Source organism: Macrosteles quadrilineatus, unplaced genomic scaffold (genome assembly GCF_028750875.1).
Source record: "Macrosteles quadrilineatus isolate MER2022 unplaced genomic scaffold, UCM_ALF_1.0 Scaffold_7__1_contigs__length_78375512, whole genome shotgun sequence".
NCBI lineage: Eukaryota > Metazoa > Arthropoda > Insecta > Hemiptera > Cicadellidae > Macrosteles > Macrosteles quadrilineatus.
The window spans coordinates 68034158-68058246 of record NW_026542600.1 but is presented as its reverse complement, the minus strand read 5'-3'; the positions used below and the strand labels follow the sequence as shown (position 1 = coordinate 68058246).

Sequence of the window (24089 nt, the reverse complement as noted above, 5' to 3'; positions counted from 1 at the left end):
ACTCGAATAAGGAAGACATTTGGTTATAGGGTTCGAGGCGGGTGGCCGACAAGTTGCTATAACACAGGGCACTACTCACTACTTACTGTGAATAACACTTTATAAGCCTATTTACTTTACGTCGATACACTACACAATAAGTTACTTTACCAACACTAGCGTCGTATATTAAGTCTCTATGCACACTATGTACATAGACAACACAGTTGATACCCTTGCATTATCAACGATCACACAAGACAAAAAAGTCTTATCTAATCGTTGTGCATTTTACACCAGAACTTTCAACAATGCACAATAAATACTTCCCATACTACACTTTACAACCTCCCTACTCTATACACCACATTACCCCTAAAATGTATACCATAGACAACAACCTTACACTAAACATCCACCCTAAAACACAATAGATCTACTTTGCTTAAATAAATCATTTTAATTTCATTTCATTACCTAAATTATACACTTCCATTATACTTCTTCCTTACACTACGCACTACATAAACTCGCAATTGTATACAGAAGATAAAACACCCTACACTATACACGTACACTATACAATATGCATATTCCCTATACAACACGATAGACTATCTACCATTTACCTGCACTATACATTATCCCTATTCTGTGCTCTCCAGTAATTTTTACGACAATCTCCCCTCCACACTTACCCTATTCTGAACATGACTATTTTCCTCCCCTATACATCCTTGCTATCCTGCATACTTTGACGTTTTGACCTCCTCGCCAAATACCCAAGTAGTCCGCCAATTATACAGGATATTCCAGAATTGACTTTGAAAAATAAACTGGTTTATGTCAGCTTATTGCCTCAAGGTGGAAAAAGTAACCTTTGTCAATAGAACACGTTAAAACATCTCGTTGGAATAAAACTCTTTGTTTGGTTGCATTTAAAGGTGTGAATACACAATTTTGTGCCTCACATTTGTGTAGCGAGTGAATGCAGTGACATTCAGGACGTTGGTATTCTGCCTTCCTACAACTTCTTAATTCAATGAACATGTTTCCTGTGTGGCATTGGCATTCGTGAATCAAGATGTCATTGCGTTTCACACCTTAAATGTTGGTGATATTAAAACCTTGTTATATCTACAGTGATGAATATGTTATATTCATCGTTCAATGATAAATTGTATAATCATTAAATTCATATAGCCTAATTAAATTTAATTAACTAAGACCTTGATTCAGTTGAATTAAAAGCCACATAAATATTTTAAAATGTTAACTGAATTTTAGTTTAATTACTGTGCATACGAGTGGAACCTGTTATTAAACGTTTAAACAAATACTTTCTACATTAACCGATTAGTATGTTTAATAGTAAAAAGTAAATCAAGCTGGTAATCAAAACAATCAACGGCATGCTTATGTTGGACGATTAGCTTGGAGATTCAGCCTGGTTGCCTTGTAGGCCCTGCTCGGATCACCTGCCCTGCTCCATGAATAAAACATCACTGTCGCCGGTTAGAAATACAAACAACCGGTAATTTAATTATATGATATATGTAATAACGTAAGTTGATTATTTTCGTTCCTTCGAAATTTGAAATTAGGATTTTTGTTTTTTGTGCTCTTAAAGCTCTTTACCGTTGCCTTTGGCTACTCGTGTGATCATATATCGTGTCAATTTCTTGATAATAAAGCTGTAACCTATACAGTAGCCTATAGGATACATGATAAACATTTGATTACTTATCTATGTAACTTATCTACTGTAACACGTTTATTTTTCCACAAGAACTTTTGTAAACATAAAGAATATTTTACATAATAAGCCGTACTAAGTCTCTTTGAGTCTATTGAAGAATAATTTATGATTGATGCTTTTACGACATTACACTTTTATTCACTGTCGCAAAACATTTTAGGTATTTTACTGTTTTACATCCCTTATTATCATTATGTCACTTCATACCAATAGCAGTAAGGTTGGAGGTGTGTGTTACCCCGTATCATCCACATCCCAGTCCTCTGTCCGACAGTCAGTTCCTCGTACTTCGCACCGCCACGATACACAGAACTGTCCGAGCAGATCCGAGAATCCGCTGCGCAAGCATTGTTTGACTCGGTTTTTCTCCTTTTCGAATTCCGATGTTAACACAGACGCTCGATTGATGCTAAGTGCACAGTAACAAAATAAATAAGCGGAAAAAGTCGGACTCGAGTGCCGAGCGATTGGCCGAGCGGCGCACAAAAAGCGCTGCCCGTCCGGAATGTATTAATCACATCTTGTTCACTATCGAATTAGTATGTCGGGGACCGGCATTGGTCGAGCTCATGGCGCCATGTCCGACCGAATTATATGAACGCGCTCGCCCACACGCAAAAAGCCACCATTATTTATTATATATTCGTCGTACGCTTTGTGCGCCCGTGTCGTGGCGACGTTGCGGTGATGGCGATGGCGGAGAGGCGCGGTGGTCTTCTCTCTCACTCCTGTTGCTGTTAATATATTCCTCCTTCGTATCTTCCCTTGTAACGATCGACCTCCTAAGTCTCCTGGCGAGGATCGCTCATTCATCGTCCCGACCCTGGCGCTGCGCTCGTACTGAGAGCAACAACGATTATTTGTGTGGCGCTCTGCATCTGGATCCTGATAAACTCGTGACCACAAATTCAATTAGACGTTCGGTACAAATAGAACAACGTTCGGTCCGTCCTCGGGACGAAACCGTCAAGTACTTAGTTCTGACATCTGAATAACTCCAGTGGGAGGCCTGAGGTCGTATTGGCCTGTTGTAACTCGGAAAGGGAATTTCGTTCTGCATAGGATAATGACCTAAACTACTTAAACGTCAAATCAGTTTCAAAATGTCACGTCTGTCGTTATAAAGCGCCGATGACACATTTGTGATGTGCAGTTATACCTTTACGCCCGTCAGTCGTGACGATGGCGTGAGACGCCGTCAGTTCGGATGAGGACGAGCCTAGTCGTGTCCCGCGAGGAAAGACAGGTGCAAGATGTCTTTTCCGTGTATTCAGTTGACGGTTGGCGTGAGTTTCCATCAAATTACCATGGATTTTTCATAGTATCGATCCCGTTTGTGTAACATGTATGCAAATGATTCGTGTAGAGAGAACGTTAAAAGAGCGATATTTCTCAGGGCGAGAGTCGGGTGTCGGGAAGGGTCGACGGTTTTGACACTGTCAGGCGAGGCTCTCTTTATGACAGCCGCCACAAACTTCTCGTCGGTGACGTTTCCAAACTTTTAGTCTCGTAATCTTTCCTCAAAATATGTTAGATTATACGGGATTTTCATTTCGATTTTCCCTGTTGATACCTCCGGTGTAAGTTAAAGCTACCAATACGTGCAATTTAAATATATTTTCAGCTCTAAACTAGTGTGTAATTAGAATACGAATTTATGAATGTTAGGTTCTGACATTCCTTTTACATACTGATTCCAAATAATGAAACTTACTGCGAAATTTATAATAAATAATTGTGTGATACGATCTTTTTTACTAGTTTTTCCTAATTTGTTATCCACATTGCCCTTTGCAGTAATGAGCCATTTACCGATTTCTGCAAATGCTAGTTCATATGACTTGTCCTCGAACTGTGAGAGTTACCTGCAAATGTCAACCTTGGCAATAGGTTAGAAGTAAAACTTGTTTGGTTATTGCAGCAGTAAAGCATCTCTCACTATGAATGAGAAGGATGATAGCAGATGCAGATAACGTTGAAGCAGCCCGGTAACCTCCTAGTTGTACAGTAGCACGTAAAACTTGTCGTTACAATTTAGCTGCGTGTTCAGTGTAAGGGCTATCTACAAAGTGCCTGCCCCGGCCCCATATTGTTTATCGGACAAAGCCCCTCTCCCTTAGTCGGCTGTGGCGGAAGGCGGCAAACCTTTTGCTCTCGTTCATTGTTCCAAAACTCAATAAAGGCAAATATCAATTATATTCCAGTACTGGGGCACCTGGACGTATTCTGCGTGCTACATGAAACAAATTCTATTGGAAATCTTATTTGCGGTCCGGTTTTGGCAAGAAACCCAACCGTGTAGGTTTCTATACATCCTGTAGGAGTTGTGTAAGCCACCAGGGCCTCTATCACTCACGAACAAGTAGCCTAGTGTAGGCCTACCGTACTGGTATTTTCATCTGCGCTATAGACTATAGTCAGTTTAGGTCCACTAGCAGATGAAGACATCAGGACCGGCGTTATGGCGCTAGCATGTGAGCTGTAGTCGTGCTGTAGTCTCTGCCTGTAGAGAAGAGGTATTGTGTTACACTCTCTCTGCTTACGGCCGGATAGTCGCCGTCTCCTCGGATTACTACAGCCTGATAATTAACACTAATATCCCATTAGGACATCGATTAAGTCTTAGTTTCATTTTGAGTGCCTCCACAAAACGTCAAATCGTTTTACCAAAAACAAGACATCTTTAAAGTCAAAGCGTAGCCGATCTTTGTCGAAAATCGCTTCTTTTTGGTGTTTTGGAGTTTTATCCGATTAAGTACTCGAGCTTTGACCTTTGAATGAGATGAAAATGACCCAACAACGTCTAACGTCATAATCGAAGGAGTCGTATTTACAAGTTTTTAAATAAAATAATCGTATCTAATTTAACATGAGTATCGTCTGCTTATAACCTATATCAACTGACTTTGATTATTGTATATGCATTCTACCAAGGAAGGTAATTAGAATGATTATATTGAATAAAAGTATAACGGCCAGACCATTCTATTGTATTTCTTTTGTAGGTCAAGAAGATAACATTAGAACATTTTCACAACAAAGCTAGAATGCAGTTATAATATTGAACAGTGTTGTTAGTACAATGTAAAAACACCTCCTCCCATTTAATATAAGCTTTCTGGTATATTATTCAAATATTTTATCATCATTAAACTACTATCCAACAAAGCAGTACACTTTATAAAATCAGCCACTATATCAACGTTTGATGCAGAAGGAGAGAGTAGTTTCATAGTTGTTTGTCGCTTCTAATCGATAGTTTACGTAGCTTCTCTTTTGGCCAAACTTTTTATCGGTTCCGAAACATCACGTGAGGCAAAACTCTGATATGATGTTAATATACTTTACCTGCATTGTTCAAGCATATTTCATAACCTACATCAAACTGATCTATTTGTCTTTTCTAAATCGGTAGTTCATCGTAAAACTCTTACTTGTACTGTAAAAGTTAACTTCTGCACCTATGTCTCATGTATGCAAACTTATGACCAATTTAATTTCCACATATTTATTAAGTGATTTTAACAGTAGATAGTTCTACGTAATTAAATAACTCATCGTGCATAATTGTCTGCAGCCATTATTCCCAGTGCACGTATACATATCACTTTAAAATACCTGGAAGGGAATTAATTTATCGGATTATACGTTCCCTTATTTTTAGAAATATCTCTGTGGGAAAGTTCCAAAGCTGCATTAAAGCAGCTTTTCACGACGACGGTCCGAAAGACACCTAACTTGAGCCATACAACGTCAAATTATCCTTACAACATATAGGCCTACTAACCATCATCACAATGAACTTCAAATTAAGTCATTCGTCGTGGTAGAGCAACGGGCTTCGCTCCCCGAGATATCAGGTCCAAATTCCAATCACCAATGACTTAGTTTAGGCTTCGCCTTATACGAACGTGTAAAACGGTTCCAAGTTTAAGCCTGGCGCTGTAGGATGTTTAAATGTATGCCATGAGAAGTTTTAGAAGTTGTAAAGCTATAAAAAGAAAGTCACATATACTCAACACTGTCTTATATTCATATCATACTTACGTTCACCACCATCAGTAGTGCCATTGTGAGTTGGTCGGAGACTGTCGGGGTGAGGGTGATGACCGAGCCCGGGAGACGGCGACGTGACGGCGGCCGAGGAGTCGGAATACGTTTGTCGCACCGGCACGGCGTCAATTACTTCCCTGACCTTAGCTAAGTAAGTAACTATGTTTAATTGCCAAAACAAATGGCGAGGGAGCCGAGAGTTGGCAGCTCTGGCAATTACCGCGTAAAATACAATCACACCGATCGATTCACAACTACTTACAGTAATTCGCCTTCCAGTGTGCCAATAAAATGGTCTCGGTAGACACTTCTCGGAAAGCTCGACGGCGACAGGTTTGCTCTCCGCATTTCACAGTTGATTCACTTTCCATCCACCACTGGGCACTCCCTCGCCATCGTGGAAACTGAGGGAGTCAGGGAAGGATCGGGGATTCAGAGAGGTATTGGTGTGTGGAGTTGATACATGAACAAATGGTAGACGAAAATACAACACCTTTAGGCTGCAATAAGATAATTTGTTAAAAAATATTGTAAGACTAAGATAATGTAGAGACAGTGATAAAATACGTAAGTCTATATGTAAGTTGGAGTATTAAACTTGGGATTTGGTCTGGGAAAGGCTAGATACTATTTAGCAAAAAGCATTAGTGAAAACCGTCCCTTAAGCATCAGTGTTTCGCGAAGGTGATTTATTATTGTGGAATATGTGTTACTTAAAGCAACTCCAATTCATTTCAGATGTGTGATGATGTCAAGCAAAGTAAGGTCGCAGAACAACACAGTGCTATCTGAAGCTCTCGATGGGCGGACCGGAGAGTTGTTTCTCTTCAACATCCAGAGAGCATAGCAATTTAATCGGATTCGAATTTAAGTTGCGCATTAATTTCGGACGGAAAACCGTGACTCATCCCAATCCGGAAGAGAATTCCCGACGTTTACCCAGTCTGCTCGACCACCCACGGTACCTAGTTGACTAGGAGAGGGTGCGGGGAGGGGTGAGCATTGCCTGAGGTAAGACCCGACGCGACGATCCCTCCTCACCTCCACCTTCATAATCACCTTCTCTCAATAACCCCATGATTTATGGATTGTTTATTTAACGTGTTCTCGAGCCCGTTCGTCCACGCTTGATAAAATAATTAGGGCCTCCCATGTTGAACGATCGACGAGGCCCCGGGCCCGACTATTAGCCAGCTATGCCGATATTACAGGTTCCTCGGACACCCTATAATTTCGGGAGGAAACCAGCTCGCTCGGTGATGGATAGAATAATTATGATGTTTTTTGCTGGACCGTGGCCCTCGCAGTTTTAGCAGCAATATGTATCCCACCTGCCCCTTGGGGTGCTGCGGGGTATACTCATTAACCACCTCGGGTCCTCACTTCCGATCCCAGAATTAATGCTTTCACCATTTCCACTAAAACAAACAAGCCAACTAATTGTAGGTGACCGGTTAATGCTATTCAAATTATCTTATCTCGTACAGGTGTAGCCATATTAAATCGTCCCGGTTTAGAGTTTGAGTCTTTTTATCGTCTCATGTCCTTGTTAGAGTTTTTACTTTTTATAGCTTCTGTTTCTTGTTTAACTATTTGAAGAAGTAGCTATGCATTTCTTTACTGTTCCCTAATAATAGGGTTGTTCACAAAAGTGTGTAGGTTTTGCTGTAAAAAGTCTGCCCCATCGATTACAATACATTTAACTTTATTGTCAATATACCTTATACGTCACCCCATACCTTACTCCATCAATCCTAATTTTGTGTTGGGCGGCTAGCTTCGAAACCACAGTTTCATTGTCAAGCCTCTGGCTTCATAAAATCATTTTTATTTCAACTTTATTAGTAAAATGATAAATTTTTAAATGAAAACCTTTTATCAACATTTTATTGCTGTTCATTTATTTCGAAATCTGTGTCATCGTAACACTTTTAATTAATCAATATTAGCGATAATTGAATTATTCATTATTGAAACGCTATGATCCAGTCTCAGATTGTACAAGAAGCATATTATCATCTTAATAATACTTAGTTATTAACATAAATCAGCCAAAGATTCAATTGAACTGTTGATTCTGACGGCTTATACTTACAGATCTTAAAATCCATTGTTAGCCCTGTTTGAGGTGTTCGATTTCCATAGGTAAGTAAAAGATCAAAGTATTGCACATTGGAAATTATGAAAGCACTTTGCAAAAATTAACTTTAATCCGTCAAAGATAACGACACTTTGCAAGTGTTTCATGAAAGCATTACAATCTTTCGAGCCCAGCAGTCTTTGTAGATCTTCGAACAGTGCCGGAGATCAAATAATTAAATCCAGGACAGAGGAGAGAAGAAATGAAAGCGCGTTTCGTGGATCTTTGAACTCGAGCGATTGTCTCGGATCTCGAGTTTTTACAATTTTACAAATTCAGTTTGGAGGAGTTGAAGGGACCCAATGATGTTCGAGAGGTGACCTCTTCTTGTGATTGCCACTCGAGGCTCTATTACGGTTTTCAAACTCTTTTCAAATTAGTTGACACAGACGGCGGATCGTTGCACAATAGACGTTTATTCAAATCGTGGCCCATTATACCACCGCTCGCCCTGATACGTCTCAATTTATTCTTTTAATCCCGGTTCCTTTGACATCGTTAAACGACTTTTTCTATCTTCAGATCAAAACCTACCTTTAGAGTTAATTTATAAAACTAACCTTACTTTACACTTCGGGAAAGCTTGCAATCTAAATAATTTTAGCTGAATTCGAGTGTTCTTCTACAGTGAGGTTTTCGATGGACATTATTTGGATAACTCATTGCAACAATGCGAGTCGTGGTTGCACAAAGATGTTGAAATGACCTCCATCTGGGGATTTACAAAACTACGAAAAGCTGCGTTTCCTGTCCTGGTGAAATATCGCCATGGAAAGAGTAGCGATGAAATTGTGTGGTTAGTTGCTAGATGCTCGTGTAATAAAACGATAGTATCAAGTTTGGAAGTTCCCCCACTATCGCATTATCACATCGATACTGTATACAAGAAGGGGAAAATGACTCTTAACATATAATTAGCGCATCACATTTTACAAATTAATTTAATTGGTAAGGACATCTAGTTCTTCTTCAATCTCGATGTACAAAGTGTCAATGTAGGTGTAAAAGTGTATATTAAAATCAAGCACCAGTCCTAACTACATTTTTTGGAAAGTGGTTTCGAGCTCAAATTTACCTTAAACCAATTACAGTAGTTTAGATTATTTGAATTAAGTTATACAGGTACTTAAAACATCGGTAAATTCGGCCTCGCCAAAGCTATCAAAGCTTATAAAACCCTTCAGCGGGATCCAGGATTCCAGGATGTTACCAAAGTAAATTTGTCAGATACTTGCCAATACACGAGATGTTTTTTTTTTTTAATAACGTATGATTTACTATGTCCAATTTTTTGCATATATAACACAATACACACACACACACGACAATTTCTTCTACGTTCATTCATTACTATTCACAAATTATTTAGGCATAAATCAAAAAAGAGAAACTCAATACATACGTACGGTTCCAGAAGAGTGACTTAAGATTTTAGTATTCATATCTGCTTCTCATTTAGTAACAACGGCGGTAGCGTGGTACTGTAGTTAGAAGGCAGAGGACCTATGTCATTCCTTTGTTCTTTCACCCTCAGCGATTATAACTGCGTCTTGGTAATGTCTTTATGACACTGAAAGTCTTTATTTTATCGTTGAATCGGACATTAGATAGTTTTGTTAAGTTTTATTATAACTAAATAAACAGCTGTTTATTTTTACAAATAATGTATTTACTTCTTTTATTGATATGCACATACACTTTATATCAACGTTAAACTACGGACCAATTAGGATAAAAGTGAAAAATTATAAAATATAGAAAAATGCAGTAATCACGGTTCGAGAGTTAATTGGATTTTATTTGTCAGCCTTCATGTGCCAGTGCGTGGTGGGGGATGGCGGAGGGGTTTTGAGGGCAGGGGTGTTTTCAAAGAAGTGTATGATGCTAATTTTCTTCTTCAATCTCACGCTGTTATGATTCTTTATTCGGATTTGGATGGTAAGTTGAACAGTTAGTCGTACTGTACCTTAGCAGGTTGTGACCGAATTCGGAAATTAGTACTTTTTACCCGGATTTCACTAAACTATTGAAACGCTGAATATTGTAAAATTAGTACAGAAAGACTATTATATTCATGCTGGATTTAGATTCGTGTATATATATGCTGCATTTAGTTCCTACATATTATATGTATTTTTAACATAAAAGATCCGTATATTCACATCATGACAGAAATACATATTGGCTTATGTGAAATATTTGATCATAGTGATGGGTGATGGATTAAAGTGTGAAATGCTAAATTAGGCAAAGAACTGCAGACAGTTTGGTTACCATTTGGAGTTTAGCTCACCTTATTTCGTTAACGTGCTATAGTGATCATGCCATGTATTGCACTGCATATAGACTACGTTCCAACTACCACATGATGATCTTTCTGACCAATTACCCGTACAATAACACATACTCTCTAAAAGCCTCGCTATGTTTTAAACGCATATGAGTGGATATCACTTTGTACGTTGGAAGACAACGCGTAGGCCCGCGTACCGCTATATTAGATTGTAAAGGCAGCGGAGGGGTAGTGAGGACACTTGGAGCTCACAACGTGACAAAACTAACCTTACTCACCCATCGTCTCTCTCCCTCTTTGTCTTTTCTCTCGCCCACCACTTTTCACCCCCTTTCGTCTTGTCATATTTTTCACTTTCTTCCTTTTCCACGGACAATTGTTACGAGTAGGATCAGTGACCTTCAGAGTACAACTCGTGCCCCCAGTTGGACTTCCTTTAGGTTTACGTAGCAAAACAGGCTAGAAATAAGTTGTGATTCGATTACTCGTTTTGTTGTGGTTTAAATAAGTAAATAATGTGTTTGTTCGATTATTAAGATTATAAAATATTTTCAAATTAGTACTGAGCCGGGTTTGGAGAGGTATTTAACATCCGTGACTCGCGATTTGAAAATCAAGAGTACCAGGTGGCATACTGCAGGTACTGTAATAATATCTGGATATTTATCTAAGGTGGTTCAGAAACTTAATTTCTCACTTGATTACACGTTAGAATTGCCATCTCAGAAGGATACAAAACTGACTTTTGTAGTGGTAGAACCTCGATAACAAGTCTGTCATGAGGATTATCCAATAAGACTTAATCAAAGTTGACTTCGTAAAGATATTTCCAATAGCTTGTAACCAAGGGTGATATAAAATCAAGGGTATTTATAAATGGCACTTGTTATCAAGGGGGACTTGCTATCGAGGTTCCACTGTAGTTTATTCGCGATGTGGTGCGCGGAGCGTTCGTAGGTGTTGCAGCGCCCAAGTGTGATAAGGGGGCCCGTATCCGCTCCGCAAGCAGGATGCCCCTTCCACTAGCTCGTCTTAATTAAATACAATAACTCCGCCACAATGGTGGATCAATTAGTGTTGTATCCGCTAGCGGACCTCCACCTGCCATGCTAGTGAGGGTCTTGAGATTTGGAGTGGGCGAAGAGGCCAACTCCTTCGAAGGGATTCGTGTTTGAGATTTACACAAATATTTTAAAACAGTTGTGAATATTTTTAACTCGTATAGTTCTTTCCTCCAAATTCAAACAGAGCTGATCTACTAACGTTCTCAATATAGCAACACCTAGTGTTCATTCGCTTAGCGAGTAAATCTTCATCTCCTCGCCTCAGTGATACGGCAAAGTCAGAACCGAGAGTCAGGTGTCAAACGCACACGAGACTTGAGATAAGGTAGATGTTACGTTACGGTACACGGTTCCGGATGCTGGATGATGCTGCGCACATGCGCAACTAGCTTCACACCTCGCACACTTTGAAGTCTCACCACACCCTCAAAGCGTTGTCGTATGCCCCTTGCCGGTGACGAAACTGACAAATTCATGCAGCGCTGATTTCTCCTCAGCTGATTTCCGACTTTAATGTTACAAATTAATTAGATCATCCTCCCCTCGGTCGTTAGAGGTTGGTGAGATTATTGTTTTAGGGCGGATTCAATTTCGGAGTAAAGTGGCCGACAGTGGTCGACCGCAGGAGGAATTGTTTTGCATTTGTATTCATTGTCAGAACAAACTTAATAGGATTCTCATGGAATAAATATTAGAGCATGTGATTTCACAGAATTGTAAAATTTGCCTATATACTGTAGTTATTATACAAATTATTAAACATGAAATACTTTTTTCACTGAACTAACTTCGCTGTCAACTATGTGTAACGATATCCCAATTGTCAACAAATGGAGGGCACGGGACCAACTTTAATGTTAAGCGAGGTTTGAACCAGGTGACTTGTTAACAATCCTCTTCATCCACTTACTCTCTTATCCATAGCTCGGAGACTGGCCGTGTAGCCGGGTGGTCAAACCGTCTGCAGGATAGTCGCTTTGTTTCAATTCTAGCCAGCCCCAGAGCCCAAGACGATTTTATCAAATAGTGTGCTGGCCATGGGATGAATGGAGCGCCATAATAAACGGATTGGTGTCTGGAAGGCCCTCGGGGTCCTCGAAGGTGCTTATTACGGAGTCGTGGCTGCCCCCCTTAACCTCTTTAATAATAGGCTCTGCCACTCGAGCACAGCTAAACAAACACCAGCTTACAGGTAACAACATACTTAGCCGGACTATTTTCTCGACGAAATTACTCCGCCTCCCAGGTACTCGCTCCCAACACTTAATCATTGTTATTTGAATCAATTTTAAATTCGAATGAAACGCTTATCTAATTAATTTATTTAATCCGGTGCGATAGGCGATTTAATTTATTCCGTAACTTTTAATATTTTAATAGCGAGAAAGCGATTAGTATTGAAACGACGCGCCGTAAATTCGAATATAAATGTCGTCCGGGCGAATTTTGCATATTAAAATTGAATACGGTTGATCATTACAGAATCGAGGAGATTGATGAAAATCGGCCCGGAAAGACGAAGATCCCTTCATAGTGACTCATCTTGCCTATCTCATTAGACCCTATATATGAAGCACACGCTGGGTTGTGATGTTTATACTATACTAGTTGTTGACTATAAAATGTGTGCGTTCTTTCTAGGAGTGTGAAACAGAGTTTTATACAAAGCAAGGGAAGTATTGGTTCACTGTATTTAACAGTTATAATCGTCCGATCCTATTATATTTTTTTACCAAAACGTATACCTTCTTTGGATTAGCGTCAGCCTTCATCTTTCGTTCGTTTGTTTTTATCATACATTTTGTGTACTCATTACGTCATCAGTATATTATAAAGAAAAGGTTTACAAGGAGATTTTAATACTAATTCTATACTAAATAATTTAGTATCCATAAAACATATTTCTATCCTTATAAGTATAGAAGATTATTTTTCATGTTTTATAATAATTGTTGCCCAAAGAAATATTTTTATGACTTGAATGGACTTTAAAAATCTTCTCTGTCTTTATAACCTCTGAGGATGAGTCATAAAAGGTAATTATTCCATACGAAATATGTTTTAAGCATAGATATGAAAATATTTATAAATGCATAAAATCAAAAATCTTTCACACTGTTTCGATACACCTAATCTCCTGCTGTATCGTGAAATATTTTAAGGTTTGAGGCTAACAAGGTCCCTTGTCTCCGGGTGCTGAGAATATATACATATTTAAAGGTTTTCGGGTTCGATCCTAACGAATATAAATTCACCTAAGCACATTCCATCCAGGTAGAATACGTCGAAGGCTTTATCCCTTTTAAATAACTCAATTCTCCTTTCTTCCCATAAAACGCATTTCGTGGCGATATCAAACGAGAAACCAGTATTAAGAACTTCTAATGGAGTCTTAACCATTTTGCGCGTACCACTTGGTGTGCTTGAACATGTTTATGCACCACTTACACAACATACTAATGTTGTAAGATCATAAGATCTTAAGATATCGCTTTTTTGTTTATTTTATTTTTACTATTTGGAAAGAAAACTTCCACATAGGCCTAACTAATTTAATATCCGTAAAATACCACTATAATTTACTAAAAATTACAGTTATTCTTAAAGAAATTGTGGTCATCACTGGTTTGTCTAAATGCCCTTTAGCGTAACGATACTTCAATGTCAGTTCACTGTATATGCCTGGTATCTGTGGTGATAGACAGTTACGGTCTCAGAAATTAAATAATAATAATAATAAAAATACATGTAAATAATGTTGCTGACTGAATTGTGATAGAAAATGTTTATATTATTTTGTACAGTATATTCAATTTTTTTAAATCTCGATGGGATTTGAACAAAGGTTTATCAAAGACTCTTACCACATTTTTGCCAATAGCAAACAATATTGGTCTGCCGTAGCAAAGAAGGTGTCGAAATGATGCCCAAGTGAAGCTGCGAGTACCAGAGTAGAGTAGGTACATAGAGTAGAGAGGCGGTATCGATTCTAAGGGGGGAGAGACGCTAGCCGCCACGCCACAATCAGGCTAGCGACCGCTGGCGCCACCTCGGAAAACAAATAAATAATTTGCAGCAGCATCTTCTAGGTTCCTTCCCCACACACGCACACTCTCGCAACCTCGTACACGGTCCACTCACACACACAAGCAGCGCAGCGCGCTCGCCCGATCATTCAGGGCAGTGGTCTGGGACCATTGTTGTTCTCTTGTTCACCTCTAGTTTTTCATCTCAAAATGCATTACATAAACGATTTTAATAATAATTACACATTTTGAACAGTAAACTGTTTTTTGTTTTTTGAGCGAGATGGTAGGTTGACCGAGGAAATTTGGTCCTGTTGGTTCCTAGTTCAAATCCCACCATATTGGCTTTGTGATAATGCCACAACCTCCAGTCCTAGAAAAACCTCATGACTGCCTTGTGTCTTAGTGTGAAGGTAGGACATAAAATTACCACCAACTTTAGTATTGTTAAAATTTGTACTATTGTATTTAGTTTTTAATTCAAGTTAAAAGATTGAAATTACAAAACATAAAGGTTAAAGTATTGACATTAATTCTGTAAACCGGAACCTTAATCAGGTACTGTTTGATGAATAATCTATCTCATGGATTCTCAACTACAACTCTTATTTTTTACCATCAGAAACAGATTTAAATGTTAAGATAAGTTGACTTTAGAAAGGGAATCTCTATCATAACGTCAATGATGATTCAAATTAATTTTGTTGTTTTTCTTAACATTTTTGTATTATTTACGAGAATATGAGTATGTAAAATTGAAACATCTGATTCAAACAGAACACTCATTTATAACACTACCGACACCGTAGTTGGGATTTCTCGATGGAATTATCGACAAGAAACAAACCGAACGTAAGCAAGACTCGAAGGGTTTGAATGTTTAAACAAAAATTGATTGTTATCCTGAGCGCGCACGCTCAACAGCACGAATGGTCAAACAAAGCAGGTGAAATTGAAAATGTGCTGTTGTAAACACTGTGGTTAAACCTATCAGTAAATAATAACGGGCCTAACGCACATCCCTGCAGGCTCGGTGATGGAGCTACTTACATTAATCACTTCACTACAATCCGGTTCCCAGCAACATTGCATTTCGGGTGTATATGAAAGTGGTACCTCTCACTCCCGTCTCAATTGATACTCAACCTTCGCTATTACCTTCTTGGTTGTCGTCCCAGATAGAGGAGTCCTATCCGATTTTGGTTGGCCCTAGTTTGTTCCTGTTTAATTACTCAGTACAATTCGGTTCCCAGGAATATTGCATCTCTGCTGCCGTGTTTTCAGTGTGGCCACGAGTTCTGATTAATTAATAGTGATGCGAACCACACTAGCAAATAATCAGGATTACATTTTTCTTCTTTCAATTTCCATTAGGCTCGCTAACTATTAATGAATTGTGATTGGTAGTTCATTGTGGTTTAAGTTCATGCAACGTAAATTAATATTAAAACACGCTATATGAGTGTTTCATCCTTTTGTCGTACAAACAACGCAGTCTGGAGGAAGAAACCGTAAAAGTCAAATATTTTCGAAGTAAATAGTTTCACAATGGTTTCACCCATTATCTACATTTCTTTGTTCTGATCTGACTAATGTGATTGGCATGACACGCCGAACCACGAGAGCTGCGCCAAGCTATCATTAACACAGTGTCGGACTAGGCCTGTATAATTTCCAGATTGGGGTTTCCAAGTCGAGGGTCGCAACCCCTATCGTGGTCTGTCCAAGAGAGTCGCTCAATTTAAACAGGATATTAGTCGAGTCGGCCTTTGAGCGGGGTGAGCATAACGATATCGCAGATCCTCACTGATAGTCCCTCGGGGTTCATGGTGGGGGGAGAGGAGAGGCTAAGCCGGTTCGGACTAAGAGGTGTCACGGGCTACAATAGGGATTACAACGGTATCATCAAAATAAACCTCCACTCAATTTTCTATTGAGCACCCTCCCCCCCAACGGCTTCTTCAACTTTTGTCGTCGCGTCTAAAAACGTAAATCTGGTGAAAAGAGACAAGGGTGGTGCCGGCGGCTGCCGAACAGTGAGCCGCGAATCCGAATTTTACATCACGGATGATCCTGCGCCGCGCCGCAGGAGCTGAGGACGGTGGGTGTAGAACTCACCTTCGGACCTGAAGGCCACTGGTTCAATCCTGAGGAGGAAATAGTTTCAATCAGTTAAATAGATTTTTAAATAACCAATGGTGGGTGTATCATTCTCTTTTAAACCGTAGAAAATACCAATAGCATAATCGCGATACACAAAATAAGTCGTCTATAAGGTAAACGAAATTCAAATGATCTACAATGCATTAGGTAGGTCATATTAGTATTCGTGGTAATAAAGTTAAGCTACTTTAACAAGTAATGGATGTATTTTCAATGAATTATTTTCAATGTAGGTGGAGTTTGGCTAGGCCATACACCTTCAAAATTACAATGATGATCTTCTACTCGATCCCCGAATATTACTATAGACACAGAATAAGTACTGCCAAGAGCTATCCTACACTCGAACCTCACAGGTTTTACAGCTTGTAGATATTCAATCCTTTATTTAAGTCCATAGAGGTAGTTATTGTGTCATTGTGTACCACAAAATCACAAAGAATGTTCACAAAAATGTTAATCTAATAACACATGCAAGACGAAAACCATTCTATTTTAATTGATTAAGTTACAAATGTTGTTTCCCTAAATAACTGCTTAAAATTAACATGTAAGCCCTAAGTAGTGAAATATAATGCTGTTCAATAGTGTTATTTGTTGAAAAGATTTTAACAACATTTGTACAATCAATATTTTTAAAGTTGGGTAAACAATAACCTCTGTCGATCTAATTAATAAAATCCAATGAATTTCCCAAACGATACTGCCACTTATTTATTTATAAGTGTTAGCTGACAGACATGATTCGTTATCATTCTTTTCGCGTTAAGTGAACTGATTAGGTTTTCATTCCCTAATGAATTACTGGCAAAAACTGCTGACTGATAGTATAGTTTTGGCTGATGTTTTGGCGTACGTGCCACTAAGCACACTCGAGTTTGCGTAATTTAGTCCTTATTTTGTAAAATTAAAATCTATACTATTATTTTCAAGCAAATGTATGTATAGTGTAATTTTAAATATTTCATAAAGTAATGTGTACTAGATGATGGACCAATGTTATGCACAATATCTATAAGAGCGAAATTAATTTTGATAATGTGAAATGTAAACTATAGAAAAAATAGAACTCCAAACACAGGCCTAACAATTTAATTGTTTATACAATAAATTACGATTCATAAGAATGAAAAGTAAAATTAAATGAATATGCCATTGAGTAGTAAGCATCAGAGTTGGCTCTGAAGAGAAAATTTCATACCAACATTAATATGTAATTATTTATACGATAAATCAAAATAAACTTGACGCCTATTTATATTAAATAATTTATTAAACTTTCTGCCCTTATTCTAAATTAAATACAGATAGACTCAACTGTAACTTTGTAGTGTAGGCTTAATTGTGATAAAAGCATTTAAAACCTCATTATGGTGAGCGAAAAAATAAGGTTTGGTTGACTTTGCCTTACTTATCTGTGCTGCAGCCATGTTATATATTGCAGCTAACAGTGACGGGTTTAAATGCCTTCTTTATAGTCATCAACAGACTGTTTTAGCTTTAATGCTACCTACATTTGAACATACAGTATTACATAATCGTATTGTTGCCCAAAACTGAGTAAATTCCGCTGATTTTGAACAAAATTTTCTGATAGTATATATTAACGAACACCTAATTGTCCTAGATTCTTAGAACATATAATTTAGAAGTAACAAAACAAAATATTTTTGAATAGTATTTTATGAAATCTACAACTGACGAAATGATTGAAAAAATAGATTTTCCCTGTAAAGTTGGCCTATAATCTACTTTCTTGTTTAGTTTTAAATTAAAATTCGAAGCACAGGAGTTTATCGAGGCACAAGTATTATTACTATCACAACAAATAATATCGGATTAATATTTATTAGTGTTGTGCAATTTATAGACAACTTACAGTATATCTAAATTTTGTATTTCTTCGTCTACATGTCTACAATCATTAATGTGAACAAAAAGCGAATTTGATAAGCAATGGTGTACGTGCGAAAAGGCACAGCTTGTGCGAAGTTTGGACCCTTGAATAGCACATGTTATCATAACTGCTATGAGATAGTAGCTTTGCCCAGCTGATGGTGTGTCACCTTTCTGACATCTGATACATAGATCAGGGACAAAGAAGAATCTTGGCGATTATCATAAAAACTTTGTTGTTTGAGTTTTTAATCTGATGACTTCAAGTGATTGGAAAGCATTAAATACATTTGTTTACAAGTTTTACGTATAAAGGAGAATATTTATAAATACAACTAGATTGTACCTGTCAAGTTATCCTACCTAGGGCGAATGTTCTCAGAGGAAATAATCAAGTATTTTTTTACTCCAGAGCTGATGAAAAAGCCCAGGAAATAATACAAATGTTCGTGTTCTATTAAATAATTGTCTTGCATTAAAAACATTCTTAAACATAAGTAACACTTTTTACCATACCATAAAACTTATTTAACTAAAACCTACAAAAAATAGCGTCAAGTTTTTTAAAAGAAATAACAATAATTCAGTTTCATATGATACGAAATTATAAAGGGTTCATGTACTAATAAAATTTATCTGCATTAAATAATACGTTAGATTTTTGAAAGTTTTGTGTAATAATGAAAATTGTTATCGGTGTCACTAAAACTACTCGAATATTCGGTTATTAATCCATAACCTAAATTAGACGTAAACAATAGGAATCACATTATTTTGCGCTATATGCAATCTATCTTAAACATATAAAATCTTGTTCAATGTTTTGCCTGAACACCAGAATAATACCAAGTTTTGAAGATTAAACGTTAATTTAACGAAACATGTGTTTGCTTGTCACAAATCAAGCCGGATAGAGCTATCTCTTAACCATTATAGATAATAAGTCTCATAAACATATTTCGAGATTCGGAGGTTAATTTGGAGGTTAAGCATTTACAAGTTTGTATCTTATTTACGGTTTAAATTCTGCTTTGTCAGCAAATTTTTCACAGCTCGTTTATTTTAGTTAGACAGATATGTTTAAATATAAATTAGGAATTATCAGTGATAATATTTAACTACAAAAGGCCTGAGTAAAAGTTTAAGGTCAACTAGTTTAAATGGGTCGATCGACAACTAAAATGATAAAACGAATCTACGTGTTTAAGCTTTTTCATTTATAAAATAAAACTTCAATGATTAAATAAGAGATTTACGTGAATTTGTTTATTTTATGTGAATTACTTTACCTACATATACATTCGTCATGCCAAAAGCTTATTCATCAAAGTGTTTACAGAATATCTTTTAGACTCACTTGTTAAAATTAAAAACTGACATCTACAAATAGTTTTAGAATCAAGAGCAGCACAAAATTTTTTATGACGGATAAAGGCTGTCGTGTAAATTTGTGACCAAGAAATTCCACACTGCCTAGTTTCGTTGCAAGAGTAACATTGTAAAAGCATTCAATACTGTACGTCACTTAATAACGCGTGTTTTGTTGTGTTGTAAACTTGGATGTTGAGCTAGTAACGAACTATCTAGTAGTATTTTGTTGGGAAACATTAGAATTTTTTGTAACAAAAGGAGTCAATAGGGCTATAAAAGATAGTTTCAAAGTTTGTAGTCTAAGAACTGTGTGCATTAGGTAAATGAGACTTTACACAACAGTAATGAATACATTCAAATTAAAGAAAGAATTTTAGTACATAATATCACGATTTTAACGCAATTTCCAGATACAATCCGACCACACATTACGTACATTTGTACATAATGTGTACAGGCTTGTCCTGATGTACAGCGCAGCGCATTGTGCGTTGCAGTACACACTACACAGTACAGGGCTGTTCTGGCAGGTCTAGGGTCGCCCTGTAGGGGAAGCCACCTCCTATTGTGCCATTAAAGATGGCGTCCAGCAGCTGTTTCCCCTATGGGAGAGGGGGCCTGTGACGTCATGCCTTTTTGTGGCATACGGCCATTTTTCAATCTTTCAATAAGGTTTTGCACAAGGCCTACATACGAGTGTTGTATTAAAGAATGTATCTGGCAGGTGCGATGGGGGTTGGTTTAGCGCCGTGCCGCCAGGAAGGGTTAAACTTTCTTGGAGGGTGGAGGGTGAAACTTGTGGAATAACAATGACGACTAAAAGGCAACGAGATAGTAAAGTTAATATAATTATCTGCGTGTCAAAATATGAGGACCAATTACTTGAGTAAAACTTAGGGGTATATATTTTTTGTTCAGCTACTAGATGAATCAGTTTCAAAACAATTCAAGGTGTTCACATAAGACATTTAAGGGGATGGTGAAGGTTCTCAAAGTATAACAGTAATCCATCATAATTGGATAGTACATTTGTAAATTTAATTTAAAATTTTACTAGATCGAACATCATGGTTGTAACTATTGAAAATCGCAGCAATCTTTAGTTTAGGTAATTGCCCCAATGCAAAGATATTAAATATATTTAATTACATTATCACCAGCGTTTTATGAAACAATAACGTCTATGATATAAAAAAGTGAATTATAAGTTATTTAGGTAAAGGTTTACTCTTACGCCTACGAATTACTTGGAAGAGCACTAAAATATTGAAACTTGGCGTCGATTGAGTCATATTAAAAGCTCAGACTATCCTAATGAACCTTGGTGACCTTTTCATCGATGCAATTTATGGTTGTCTAAAAACAACCGAGTGATAACACTTTGGCCTCTGATACAGCTGAGATTGTGAGACATCGAGTAGACGAACGTGTTGTGAACAGAGAAGTGTCATCACGATAACTTGTGATGTTATGCAGCAACATCAGTGGGAAAAATGGACTATAAATGGATTAGTTTGGCGATGACCTGATTCTATGTTACGATTTGTGTGAAAATAGGTTTTTGTCTATTCCACATATACAGAAGTAGTTTCTCGACATTTACTAATGAACAGAATTTAAATCCACGTTTTTTCAATATTTGAGAGCGAGGGCAAGGCTATGGTATTTACAAAATAGCATATTTACAGTTAAGATAACATAGATATAGATATAGAAATGCTTCCTGAATCAAACCGGGTAGTCGATCTGGTGGACTACGTATGCTATTTTTGTTCTGATTTAGCAAAACAGTAGCATAGTCTTAGCCTGTAAGAATCTTGTAAGGGTAACAATTGTTGTGTGTTCCACAGGCAAATGTTTCCCCAGATGAAGTTCAGAGTCTCTGGCTTGGACACTAAAGCGAAATACATTCTGCTGTTGGACATAGTAGCGTCCGATGACTACAGATACAAATTTCATAACAGGTAGTGTTAGAAGCACGTAGTCTCACCTCATTTTAGTTTCGTTATTTCTTTGTTTTGTTCTTTTAGGCGCATGTTCCCCGCCTACAAAGTCCGAGTTATGGGGCTAGACAAAAAGGCCAAATACATCCTCCTTATGGACATCGTGGCTGCAGACGACTGTCGATATAAATTCCACAACAGGTAGATACGACATGTAGTTTCATTCAGCGCATGTAGCATGCCCATTTGGCCTTTTTGGACTGTCCCTGCCTACCCAGGTCCCTGCATGCTTTTGTAGTTGGTACAAAGTTATGTAGTGCTAGTGTATTTGTTTGTATGGCCGTACCTGCTGAAGGAGAGTCGGTCCCCTACATCTGTTCTTCGAGATTGTACACAATTTTGTAAAGGGGTTATATGTATACTCCTGGAATTTTATACGGATTTAGTAAGAAGCTGAGTTCTGTGGATAGCTGTGAATATTTGAAAGGTATTCACAGTTTACGTTATGTACATTTACGTAACTTTAATGTAATACTGACGTTTGAATTTGTATAGTTACACGTATGTTACAGGGTAGGTTTTACTTTACAAAACATTGTTACTTATTAACAACGAAGTTATGCTTTATTTATACTGACATCACACTATACTTATAGATAAAAGATCATTTTTGTTTAATACAGTTATATAAACCACTGGATAGATATTCTAAAGAGTAATCTACAATATTAGGTTTAATCAAATATCAATTAAATCAAAACCTCTGTAGCTTATAAATTGGTGTACAAAAGTATTGTTGTTCAATCTAATTCCTCTTTTGTGTATTGTATATGAAAAATACGTGTAAATGTATTTGATCCCTTAAATACAAAAGGGTTTTATCAGACTTTAAAATCATAGAAGTAACGTAAACTGTCTAGGGTTTTATATCTAGTGTCCAACGCTTGACACTACGGAACAATCCTACTTTATAAGACTTGGTACAACACTAGAAATGTTTATTTAAGTAAAAGTTAACTAACTTACTATAATATTAACATCTTTAGTATTTGTTGTAAAAGGACTAATTATCATTTTAACCATAAAAATTATAAAATAACTTGAAGCACGGGCATAATTAAACTAATTATTAATAATTCGCTCACATTATAATCTGTTGAACTAACCAACTGAACTATAAAAGTCTACACGTTTTTTACCTTATTTTCTGGAAATATACGTTTGAAATATATTAAATATCAATGCCTGTTACCTTCCTTTTGATGATCCTTTGCAGTTGCTGTTTTATGGAAAAAAGGTGTGTGAAAACTAGCTTCTTAAAAGTACGAAGAAAATGTTTGTTTTCTTTTCCCTTGCCATACTTCATATTCACGAAGCATATCAGTAGATTTTCTGAATCCTAGAATTAGCAACTTCAGACACAATATTGTAAACATTCAAACTTTTCGCAAAGTTTAAACTAATATTTTCTTCTAATACTTTGTCCAAACACTGTGATTCAGCATATCTTATTCAACATTCGATACGTAACGAAAAGGAAAATTACTTTTCTAGGAAAGTGTACAACCTGGCCGCGATGTAGACGGATAGATTAACTCGTTGACGACTAGTGCAAGAAATACAATTATAAATAAAACAGGTCCAGTCAGGGAGGCCCGTATGTGCAAAAACTAGCTTTACACAATAAGTACACTGTTTTACCCATCATTAAATATCATTATGTTGCAAGACCATAAGGGTACAACTGTCACTAGTAGCTGTGTTTAACATGATATCATTATTGTGCGTTTTTCGTTAAGATGGCGGCCCCACTTTGTGGTCTATTACTTTATCGAGTTAGTTTCTTAGGTATAAACATCATAAGCCAGTAACTGACAGTAATATACAATTATACAATCATCCAGTCAAATGGATGTTTCATAGATACAAAACAAGTGCCATACAAAATTATTTTTACAAAGTTAAATTATTATGTCACACTACTTATTTCCCTTCAAAATTTAAATTTCATATTGTCATATTAATCCTAAAAGAGATACAATTTTCCTATGATTATCCAGGTAAACGGACCTTTTATAAATGGAAACCAAGTGACAGGCCATACAAAAATTGTAAACAAATAATAACATATCCTTTAAAATACAAACTGCCTTTTGTCATTATATTCTAAAATTGATAAAATATACCTGTAAATGCTTAGAGGAAATACAGTTACTCAGAAATATTCCAGTCACAATTAAACAATGGTTTATGACCTACATACAGACTGATAATGTGATGCAGTTTTTAATTCTGGACTCCTGATTATTGTTTCTACTTAGTCTTCGATTCCCTCTTTTGACAGCTAATTAGGCTTTGTGTATGAAGCAATTTATTAAATCTTTTAACGACCTCATGTATAT

The 24089-nt window shown here is 37.1% G+C and overlaps 1 protein-coding gene across 7 annotated transcripts in view; it reads left to right on the top strand.

Annotated features, from left to right (window-relative positions):
- LOC128998507 (optomotor-blind protein) overlaps window positions 1-24089 on the top strand; it is a 92802-nt gene that overhangs the window by 12604 nt on the left and 56109 nt on the right. For 5 of the 7 annotated variants that reach the window (XM_054424678.1, XM_054424675.1, XM_054424673.1 and 2 more), the window contains exon 2: window positions 21775-21888. In XM_054424678.1, the coding sequence (XP_054280653.1) occupies window positions 21775-21888 (114 nt within the window). Of the gene's footprint in view, window positions 1-21594; window positions 21709-21774; window positions 21889-24089 lie in introns of all 7 variants that reach the window. The other 2 variants (XM_054424676.1, XM_054424672.1) reach the window with 1 other exon arrangement.